At 36.9% G+C, this 12,404-nt stretch overlaps 1 protein-coding gene across 2 annotated transcripts in view; it reads left to right on the forward strand.

Annotated features, from left to right (window-relative positions):
• Window positions 1-12,404, forward strand: part of LOC150095906 (uncharacterized) — a 271,111-nt gene that overhangs the window by 168,008 nt on the left and 90,699 nt on the right. For both annotated transcript variants that reach the window (XM_090409259.1, XM_090409260.1), the window contains exon 9: window positions 7,016-7,179. In XM_090409259.1, coding sequence (XP_090265385.1) covers window positions 7,016-7,179 — 164 coding nt within the window. The remainder of the gene's footprint in view (window positions 1-7,015; window positions 7,180-12,404) is intronic.

The raw sequence follows: 12,404 nt of genomic DNA on the forward strand, positions 1-12,404 counted from the left end.
TTATTTTGGTAATCTCCATGGAGTCAATAGACTCATCATGGGAAGCCCACTCAATCAGCAACATATCTGTTATAATGAACTTTGAAGTTATTTACACTTCCTGCATTCAACTGAACAACTCTCTACATAAAAATTCTACTCCTCACACCCTTCTTCACCATCTTTATACAACTTCCAGAGATGACCACTCATTCTTTTCATCTTAACATCCATTCTTTTTATAATTCCTTCTATATTAATCTGATAGAATCATCTTAACCAACTTGAAGGGATCTGTCATATCTCTTCTTTTTGTCCAATCCACCAACTGCTGTAATCCACATTTCCTTAAATGCTCTTTTCATAATCAACATTCTAGAGTCTTCATACCACTTTAGTCATTCTTCTTTGGATCCCCTCTAGTGTTTCCACATCACAATGAAAACTAGGTTACCAAATTTGAGCACCATAGTCCATGTATGGTGCCTCTATATAAGGCATTGCCTTATATAGAGGCACCATTACCTCTTTAATTCTCTACATGTCAATGTACTTTTTATCATAGAAGCAATACAATGTGCAGTCTTTGCAACACTTGCTATGCACCCTGAGAACTTCAGTTCACTGACTACCATCACTCCAAGATCACAAATCTCATCCCCTTGTTAAAGTATAGCTCCACCAATACATTACATGGTCTTATATCTCTGTGTCCCAAAGTGAAACACCTTGAATTTATTGCTATTGCAGCATCACTCATTTGTCCAAGCTACAAGTCTATTCGAATCTTCCTGTACAGAATTAACATCAGCAATACTCCTGATAATTCTACCTAACTTTGCATCATTGGCAAACATTTGATAAGATTCCCAGTCAATCCGTATGAAATATCATTAACGAATAAGTGTTAAACTGTTTTTTTTAAGTGTTAACAACTCTAACACTTGTTGGCAAACTGCATCGTGTTGAACATCCCTTAAGTAAAAGCAACCGACAACTAATAGTGAGCTTATAACTGGAGAAACATTTTTGGTCTTAATGATTCTTATAATAGGAATTTGATTTGCTGCAGTGATTTATGTGAAGGCTTGTGACATTCTGCTCCTGTCCTAAATAAAAAAATTTCTTCTGTTTGCAGAGGATCACTTCACTGATGTAATAACCAGACAAATGAAAACATGAAAGTGATCATTCCATTATTTTATTGATCGTTTTGATCATCTGCATTTTGAAGAAATGAAGAAACCAGCAATTGCAGATTAAATAAAATGACATCAGGAGCTATGAGGACATGTTGAAGAAGTATAATTTATAAAGTTTGATAACCAGATGAAAAAATACAGTTTAAGTTAATGAAAGGAACTCACAGAACCCTGATTAGAGACCAAACATTATACTACTTAAGTATGATATTTGGTCTTTGTATCTAAAGTGTCATATTTTGTCGCTACAAGTATAAAGCAGACTTTAAGCTATAAATTAAATATGCCTAGAAATTATGTTCTTGGTTTAATCCATTATCCAAGTGTAAGTAAACAAAGTTTGTGCATGAAGTAACTTCACTACTGGGCAACTCATATATATAGAGGCTAATGACTTCACATCACTTGCAAAAAATACAGTTTGAGCTAGAAATTATGTTCTTGGTTTAATCCATTATCCAAGTGTAAGTAAACAAAGTTTGTGCATGAAGTAACTTCACTACTGGGCAACTCATATATATAGAGGCTAATGACTTCACATCACTTGCAAAAAATACAGTTTGAGTTAATGAAAGGAACTCACAGAACCCTGATTAGAGACCAAACATTATACTACTTAAGTATGATATTTGGTCTTTGTATCTAAAGTGTCATATTTTGTCGCTACAAGTATAAAGCAGACTTTAAGCTATAAATTAAATATGCCTAGAAATTATATTCTTGGTTTAATCCATTATCCAAGTGTAAGTAAACAAAGTTTGTGCATGAAGTAACTTCACTACTGGGCAACTCATATCTGGGCAAGTCTGCTTTATACTTGTAGCGACAAAATATGACACTTTAAATACAAAGACCAAATATCATACTTAAGTATATATAGAGGCTAATGACTTCACATCACTTGCCTTAGTATCCCATAATGTTGTATAAGACCCTGATCAGACCACACTTAGACTATTGTTCTCAGATTTGGTCCCCAGGATTTGAAGGGGATAAATTAACTGTTTAAAGGGTACAGAGGTGGATAACAAAGACAATTTCAAGACTGTACAATGTTAGTTATAAGGATCAGCTGAGAGAATGTGGGCTACAGAGTTTGGTGGATAGAAGAAGGAGAGGTGATATGATTGAGACTTTTAAACTGTTGAGAGGTGGTTACAGGGTTAACACTGGAGAGTTCTTGCACTTGGTTGAACAGCGGGAAGGAGTGATGACAAGGGGGCCATCCCTGGAAGTTATGAAAGGAGACTGTGAGCAAGAGGGTGAGGAGTGGTTTCTTTGCATGGAGGGTGCTTGAACTGTGGAATGGATTGCCTGATAGAGTGGCGAGAGCGAGAACAGTCAATGAGTTTAAGGAGTGGTATGATAGACTTTGTGTTTCCTAGGAGGGACCTCCCACGATGAGTCTTTTGACTCCTTGGAGGCCTAAATAATAATAATAATAATAATGTAAATCACATATCCTTATGGACATGTATAATGCCATACATTATGGGAAGGGTCTCTACCCAGTTTTGACCTTTATTGAGGTCTCATCAGTGGGAGCCAGACCTAGAAATGATATCAAGGTTGAAATAATGTGAAGTCATATTTCCATATACAAGTAGCCAAAAGGTGTCAAACCTTATTACTAAAATACTCTGGATTAGAGATTGATATTGAAAGTTTTTCCATTTGGTTATAAATTAAAGATGCCATTATAAATTAAAGAATTACATTCTTGGTTTAATCCTTTATCCAAGTGTAACCAAACATGTCTGTAAGGATATGTGCTTTACATTATGGGATATTAAGGCTAATATCCCATAATGTAAAATAGAAGCTAATGACTTCACAAGTGATGTGAAGTCGTTAGCTTCTATATTGGAGCTGCCCAGTCACGAAGTTGCTTCACGTGCAAACTTTGCTTGTTTACACACTTGGATAAAGGATTAAACCAAGAATATAATTTCTTGGCATCTTTAATTTATAGTATAATCAAATGGAAAAACTTTCAACAGGCTTCAAGCTAGGTGTGATGGTCTCATCAAGTGATGGCATTTATCTGTCTTCTACATATTTGTATCAAAATGACATTTGAATCGTAATTTGTGAGATGCTATCCATTGAACAAACTAAGCTGGCCAAGTAGAAATGCAAGACAGTTAATTCTTTCTTTTAAGGTTACACGGTGATCAGCATTCATATTAATTAAATTAGGGAAACAAAACACATGTGTTAAAAAGATTATTTTACTGATTACAAATAAAATAATAACTTTACGTTTCGACCTCTGTATTGAGGTTATCTTCAGAAGGATACATTCAGAACTATAAGAACAAGCTACATGCTGTTGCACACTACACAAGTAAATTACAGCTACGTTGTTAACTAATCTTTTTGCTTAGCCTGCCCTCTAGTGGAAAAAATAAAATAAATTAAATAAATTAATTAAAAAAAAAAAAAAGCTACAATAAACTCTGCTAAAGTCCTCATGTACTAGGCTTCTTCTGGAATTATACAGTTATATTACAATTATTTTCTGGATTTGTCCAGGTTGCTATTGAATGTTCAAGGGGGAAAAAAAAAAAAAAAACACACTTCACTGGGTCTTGTATTGAGATTTTTCTTTGTGGTTGCTATGAAGGTTGTAGATGGGTCCTCCACATTCTTGGGATTGTTAGACCATCATTTTTATTCAGATTCGGATCATGTTTGAGCATTTCACATGCTTCCTTGAATTTACGCTCAAACCAGGTTTTGGTGCAGTGTAGGGACTTGGTACCTTTCCAGTCAATTCTGTGGTATGTTTGGAGTGCATGGTCAGAAAGGCCGGTTTTTCCAAAATGGAGGTATTTTATGTGACGTTTGTGTTCATCCTTTCTGATTGGGATGGTTCGTCCTGTTTCCCCTACGTACGGTATGTTACAAGTGCAATCTATTTTGTAAACCCCCGGGTGGGCTAAGTGTGGCAGGGGATCCTTGGAAGAATTGAGTAGGTGCCTTAATTTTGTCGGGGGTTTGAAGGTGGTTTTGATGCTGTATTTGTGTAGTGTTCTGTCTATTTTTTCTGAAATGCCTCTAACATATGGTATAGCAATAGCATTCTTGAAATCTTTTTTGTTAATTAGTGGTATCTTTGTGGAGGATCTTGTGAATGGTTTTTATACTGTATCCATTTTTTATAAAGGTATGTTTGATGGTCTCATATTCATGGTTAAGAGCTTGTTCAGTTGAACAAATGGCTTGAGCTCTGTGTTTAAGGGTGCTTATAACCCCTAGTTTTTGTGTTGGTGGTGATAAGAAGTTTTGTATATGTACTGGCCTGTGTGTGTAGGTTTGTGGTAGACTGAGAAGGAGAGACAGCCTGAAGGAAGACGTGTGACAAGTGTGTCTAGGAACGGAAGAGAGTTGTTTTTTTCTATTTCAATGGTGAATTGGATGCGTTCGTGTTGTTTGTTCAGGTGGCTAAGGAATGTATCTAGTGCTTGGCGGCCGTGGGGCCAAATGGCAAAAATATCGTCGACATATCTGAGCCAAATTTTGGGCTTTAAGCACACCGATTCTAGAGCTCATTGCTCAAAATCTTCCATATAAAAGTTCGCTATTGGGGGGGAGAGTGGAGAGCCCATGGCGGTACCTTCTTTTTGAAGGTAAAAATTATTTTGCCACATGAAATATCCAGAGTGGAGTACGTGGGCAAAGAGGGCCATGATGTCGTGTGGAAATATGTTCTGTAAGAGTAGGATAGTATCTTTGATTGGGACATTGGTGAAAAGGGAAGTTATGTCAAAGCTGACTAATATATCTTGGTCGTTGAGTGTAATATTTTTAATTTTGTTTATGAATTGTTGTGTATTTTTTATGTAGGAAGGGGAATGACCAACCAATTCCTTGAGTGTGGCAGCTAATTTTTTGGCTAAGTAGTAATTCGGACTGTCAATTCCTTCCACAATAGGACATAATGGTGTGTTTGTTTTATGTACTTTTGGTAGGCCATAAATTCTGGGTGCGCGGACATACTGCGATATTAATTTTTTTGATTGTTTCTTACGGCCACGTGTTCACTGATTTAAGTAGTTCAGTAGTTTTCTTTTTGTTATGTTGCGTGGGGTTGTAATTTACCATTTTGTAGATGTTGTAGTCCGATACCAAATGGTTCATTTTTTCAATGTAGGTTGTCCGATTTAAAACAACAGTGGCATTCCCTTTATCGGCTTTAGTGATGATAACGTCATGGTTATTTTTAAGGGATTTGAGGGCCAGTTTATCCGCTTTAATAGCGAACTTTTATATGGAAGATTTTGAGCAACGAGCTCTAGAATCAGCGTGCCTAAAGCCCAAAATTTGGCTCAGATATGTCGATGATATTTTCGCCATTTGGCCCCACAGCCGCCAAGCACTAGATACATTCCTTAGCCACCTGAACAAACAACACGAACGCATCCAATTCACCATTGAAATAGAAAAAAACAACTCTCTTCCGTTCCTAGACACACTTGTCACACGTCTTCCTTCAGGCTGTCTCTCCTTCTCAGTTTACCGCAAACCAACACACACACAGGCCAATACATACACAAAACTTCCTATCACCACCCAACACAAAAACTAGGGGTTATAAGCACCCTTAAACACAGAGCTCAAACCATTTGTTCAACTGAACAAGCTCTTAACCATGAATATGAGACCATCAAACATACCTTTATAAAAAATGGATACAGTATAAAAACCATTCACAAGATTTGCCACAAAGATACCACTAATAACAAAAAAGATTTCAAGAATGCTATTGCTATACCATATGTTAGAGGCATTTCAGAAAAAATAGACAGAACACTACACAAATACAACATCAAAACCACCTTCAAACCCCCGACAAAATTAAGGCACCTACTCAATTCTTCCAAGGATCCCCTGCGACACTTAGCCCACCTGGGGGTTTACAAAATAGATTGCACTTGTAACATACTGTACATAAGGGAAACAGGATGAACCATCCCAATCAGAAAGGATGAACACAAACGTCACATAAAATACCTCCATTTTGGAAAAACCGGCCTTTCTGACCATGCACTCCAAACATACCACAGAATTGACTGGAAAGGTACCAAGTCCCTACACCGCACCAAAACCTGGTTTGAGCGTAAATTCAAGGAAGCATGTGAAATGCTCAAACATGATCCGAATCTGAATAAGAATGATGGTCTAACAATCCCAAGAATGTGGAGGACCCATCTACAACCTTCATAGCAACCACAAAGAAAAATCTCAATACAAGACCCAGTGAAGTGTGTGTGTGTTTTTTTTTTTTTTTTTCCCTTGAACATTCAATAGCAACCTGGACAAATCCAAAAGATAATCGTAATATAACTGTATAATTCCAGAAGAAACCTAGTACATGAGGACTTTAGCAGAGTTTATTGTAGTTTTTTTATTTATTTATTTTTTTTTTCCACTAGAGGGCAGGCTAAGAAAAAAGATTAGTTAACAACGTAGCTGTAATTTACTTGTGTAGTGTGCAACAGCATGTAGTTTGTTCTTATACTTCTGAATGTATCCTTCTGAAGATGACCTCAATACAGAGGTCAAAACGTAAAGCTATTATTTTATTTGTAATCAGTAAAATAATCTTTTTTAACGCGTGTGTTTTATTTCCCTAATTTAATTAATATGAAAGCAAGACAGTTAATGATTCTAATGCAACTGGGAGATATAACAATACTAGGTGTGAAATCTTATCATTCTACAGAGGCTGATAATTATAATAATTTCTATATAACATAGATATATCATTATCACATTAACATTATATCTTTTTATCACATTTTAAACTATAATTCGAATTCTTATTCTAGAAGAGATAACACATACCTCTGTAGAAGAACTTTCTCTCTGTGCAGCTCAGAAAGAGCTTGTTAGTATATTGAAAGCAGCCAAAGTTGGAACTTCCATCACAGAAATTGAATATCTCTTCAATGATTGGCATCATCGTCACAAAGAATCCTTAAATCATGCAAGGGTAATTTCTCTCTCTCTCTCTCTCTCTTTATTGATGTAGCTTTCCTCTAATGTTAAGTTAATTGCAAAGTGAAAATAATGTTAAGTTTATTACATTAGGATGAATATTTTTCTTTATGTAGCTCCCTTACACTAAATGTCTTTTCTGTAAAGCTATAGTACATTTGTGCCATGGATGGGCAAAGGATTTTTTCTATTTTTTTATTAATTTTATATCTTTTGGTAGTTTTTATTTATTTTTACACAATCAAGAATCCCTGCCCAGAGACCAATTATATACACAATGCTACTGTAGTATGACTAACATAATATTAATAAAATAGTAATTCAGTTTTTATCCCAAAGAATACACCCTCATGCTCTTCAAGAAACACATTAACATATTTCTTACTTCATTTTGATCACTTGCCTATATGCAGCACTGTTATGTTAGAGATCTTGTGAACACTTATGAATGGGGTTAACAAAAACAGAAGATTCAGAAGTACAGGATCATGTTAGATCCTGTATATTTGATCCTAAACCCCCATCATTAATCTGTCAGAATGTTTCCAAGCTAAGGTCTACTTACTAAACAAAAATACACAACAATAGATACATGTGTAGAACTAATATGAATTACGTGTGTAGAGGCTTAAGTGCTGTGAGGACAGACTCAGCCTCACTCAAACCTTCTATCTGGCTAAGATATGTAGATGATGTGTTCTCTATTTGGCCTAGACACGTTAGACTCCTTCCTCAGTCATCTCAATAGTCTACATCCAAGAATCCAGTTCACTATGGAAAAGGAAAAGAACAATTGTTTACCCTTCCTAGACACCTTAGTCACACGCCTGCCTAATGATACCTTCACCGTATACAGAAAACCCACACACACAGGCAGATACATTCACAAACTCTCCCGCCACCACCCCTCTCAACAATATGGCATTATTAAAACTCTTACCAAGAGAGCCCACAATCTTTGTTCCAGTGGAACTGCCCTCACTACTGAGCTTAACCACATACACAGCAGCACTTTCCTCTCCAATGGCTACAGCGATCACAGTATCAAAAAAATAATCAACTCCTCCCCCATTCCCCGTCCTTCTCGTCAACAAGATTTTAAAAATACCATCACCATACCCTACATCCATGGCACATCCGAAAAAATAGCCAGAATACTAAAACAGTACAACCTACACACAGCATATAAGCGCCACCGCAAACTTGCTACCCTTATCCGTTCTACGAAAGATCAGCTCCCACCTCTCTCTCTGCCTGGAGTTTACAAAGTACCCTGTTCCTGTAAGCTGGCATACTTTGGACAGACAGGCAGATCAGCATCCATCCGTCTAGAGGAACACAAGTCTTACATCTTCAAACACAACTATGGCCATTCAGGCTTGGCTGACCATGTTTTGGACACCACCCACAGGGTATCATGGAAGAAAACCACCATGCTCCACCACAGCAAATTCAAAAAAGAGACTTTTCTTAGAAGCAGCAGCAGCTCTCAAAAACCAACCAAATCTCAATAAATACGGTTGCATTAAGCTTCCGAAGATTTGGGAAACACTCATCACCAGAGTTCCCACCTTACATTCCAGGCCACCTACTACTGCCCTTAGAGGGCGCTCTACCTAGATAGGACTTTAGTGTCACCCACGTGGTTGGGCTTAGTATTGTTTGTTATTTGTGTATATGTTACATTAATTGTTTTTGTAATCCCCGAAGATGTCCTAGTGACTAGGACGAAATATAGGAAGTATTAAATTCTATTTTAATTCTTTTTGAGTGTTGTAAAAAATCCATTAAGCCTCCAACATGATACTATGAATTACCATAATCTCACCATAATTCCATATCTGTTGATACAATGTTATTATTATTATATTCAGATTTCCATGGAGTCAGACCTATGATGGGAGGTCCATCTGTCAACAAACATCCTTATCATAACATGCCTTAAATATATTGATATTGTCTGCAGTCATCACACTCTTGGGCAATGCATTCCAGTGATTCACCTTGTCATATCATAGCAAATCTAGCTGGGTCCCCCCACAAACTAGGGCTTTAAATTGGCCCCAGCTAGATTTACTCTAGGGCCTCTCCTAAACAATGCAGGAGAGGCCCTGGAGCATTCTAGTGACTCAGGCCCTACCCTCAGGAAAAGTATAAGTACAGCCCTGGAAATTAGTCTGCTGCAATGACTCTTTGACTTCATCGTGATGGCAAGGAATAATAATAATGAATTTTCTACTTGTTTGCAAACAAGTCAGATTAGATAGGATGCACTTGATGAACTGTGAAACCAGTACAAAAAAAAGTAGAAATGTAAGGGTAAGAAACAGTCATCTAATCATATATTGAGTGAACCTAAGCAAACCAATGGAAATCCCAAAGAGTTCTTTTGTTATGTGTCAAGAAAAAGGAAAAATAACTAAGGAAGGACAACTTTAAAGAGAGCTGATAGTAAGAAGGTGACAGAAAGAGATGAAATAGTTGAATTACTGAGTGATCAGTTTACAAGTGTGTGCCATTTAGTTGGAGGTATTGCAGTTCTGCATATGACAAAGCTTAATGTGAAAATAGAGGCAGATCAATTGGAGGTTCTTAGCATATTACAGGATCTTCCTGTGAATATGGTCATAGGGTTAGATATAATATCTGTTCAGGTGTTATGAGAATGTGCAAGGGAATTATCAGCATCTCTCACCAAGTCTCAGCTCTGATAAGGTTTTCTTAAGGTGATGTAATGAGCAAAAAATAGTTTCATTGCAGGAAGGAGGCTGCAAGGTACAGGTTGCAAATTATATACCAATCAGTATCTCAAGTTATTTTTTAGTTGATATTGGCAATACTGTTATATATAATTGGTGTGGTTTTGTTTATTTTTGACTTTGTTATTAAGTGTGTTTAGTCTTGACCATTATCATGCAGTATTCTTTTGAAAGTGTTTTAAGTTATGGTATCAATACCTATGAGAAAAGTGGCAACCAAGACATCAATGTTGAGTGATATCAGTCTGTGTGATGTAGCATGTGTTTAATGTATTTGTTGTGAGAGTAAATGGTTTGTGATGTAAGAGTGAGAATGGTGACAATATTTGTAGGAAATGTTTTGTAAATAAGTGTAAGAAATGTGAGTTGTCAGGAATGAAAGAATGAAGAGAATAGTATTATGAATATAAGGAAGATTGTGGAAGTGTGGGTTAGCAGAAGCTTTGAATGATAATGCACAAAATACAAATGTGAATTTGAAGGGAATAGTTGAAAGTAATATGAACATTAAAGTGCAAGACTTGGAGAAAAGAGAACATATTGTATGGTATTACAATGATAAGAGTTATACTTAATGAGAAAATGACAAAAGTATGTTTTCCTGATGTAAAGATAAAGGATGTTAGTGAAGCTGTAAGTATGCAGAAGACAGAAGTGAACGAGTTAATTGTTTTGGCAGGCACGAATGATTTGAAAGGTGAGAAATATGCAATGAGAGAAGATATGAAAGAGTTGTTAAAAGAAGCAAATATGAAGAGTAAGAAAGTAAAGATTGTAAGTCTGCTGCCTTGGTATGATAGGACAGAACTTAGAAGAAGAGCCATAATTGTTAATGAGTCAATGAGAAGATTGTGCAGGAGGAATGGTGTGCCGTTTATTGATGTATGGGGGTGAGTTTGTTGGATGAAAGGACTTATATTTGAATGGTTTTGGAGTTAGATATTTGGAGAAAGTGTTGTTTAGTGAGAATGTGGTAGTGAAAAACCAGAGAAACTAGAGATATTATGCAGGATGAAATCAAGCATCTATCTGGTCCCCCTCTGTGATAAATAAGCATTTTGTACAGTAATGATTATGCAATACTGAATGGGATTTCACAGGTCTCTAATTTGAATTGGTAATGACATTACACAAGGGTGCAAAAGGATGTTGAAATGCTTGTACGAATGCAAGAAGTATCAGGCATGAGGGAGAGGAGATTTTGGCAGTGGTTAGCTTGACTTGCCCAACAATTATAGGCATCAGTGAGACCTGGTTGACAGAAATGATATAGTTACAGGGATAGAATGTAAAGGCTATTGTATTTTCAGCAAGGATAGAGGGAACAGGACAAGAGGTGGGTATTGCTCATGATAGCTGAAGAATTCCAACCAAACAAATTAGAAGTTAAAGAGGATTTTAGGTTTTGGGGAGATGGTTCATTTGAGGCTGTCTGGTGTGAGATAGAGGCAAATAGGACAAAATATGTTGTTGGCTGCTATAGACCAGAAAATCCATAGAAAGATGTAGATGCCATGTATCTACAGATTAGCACAATGAGCGGAGACCGAAGGAATGTTATGGTAGACTTTAACTATGGGACAGCGATTGGAGGAAGGAAAGGAGCGTGGCAAGATGGAAGTGGGATTTATACGGTTGCTAAGGGATAATTACATGAAACAACATGTTATAGAAGAGACAAGGGGTTTGAGAATGTTGGATCTGATAATAGCATCAGAAGATATATCCATAACCAAGGTAGACACTCTGCCTCCATTTGGGGAGAGTGACCATGCATTCTTGTTCTGGGAAGTTTCCAAACTTGTGAAAGTCAAGAAGAGGTTTATGTTCAACTATAAGGCTGGTGCTTATGAGACTCAGGAGTAATCTTGGTACATTGCCATGTTAGAGAAGCTAGAAGGAAAGAATAGCAGTTGGTCAGAGATTGCTTGAGAGTAGCAGTTTTAGACTGCATAATAAAATTAGTTTAATCCTTTATCCAAGTGTGAGCAAATAAAGTTTGCACCTGAAAGTATCTTCAGGACTGGGGTAAGGTGGTACAACACCAGGGCAACTTGTTGCAAAGGTGGAGAAAGCTACCAACACTCCTATCTCAGTATCTCCTATAATGCAAAACACATCTCCTTGCGGATATGTCTAATGTTATGCATTAAGGGAAGGGCCACTACTCAGACTAGTTTTGACCTTTATTGAGGTCTCTTCAGTGGGAGCCAGGCCCAAGTGGAGATACCAGGCAGAAGCATTAGCAGGTCATCTCTACATATAGGAGTTGCCAAATGGCGTGCCACCCTTTTTTAATAAATTACTCTGGATTTAGAGAAAGATGTTGAAAGTTTATTTTTCACTTGGTTAGTGAAAAATAAACTTTTCAGTTCCAGTTCTCTTGTGCCAGTTCTCTTGCACATTTACATAGTAAATGTGCAAGAGAACTGGCATTGCCTGTGATGAAGTTGTTCAATCT

The sequence above is a fragment of the Typopeltis vanoorti genome, chromosome 19 (genome assembly GCF_054136105.1).
Source record: "Typopeltis vanoorti isolate ZY-2024b chromosome 19, IOZ_Tvanoo_1.0, whole genome shotgun sequence".
NCBI lineage: Eukaryota > Metazoa > Arthropoda > Arachnida > Uropygi > Thelyphonidae > Typopeltis > Typopeltis vanoorti.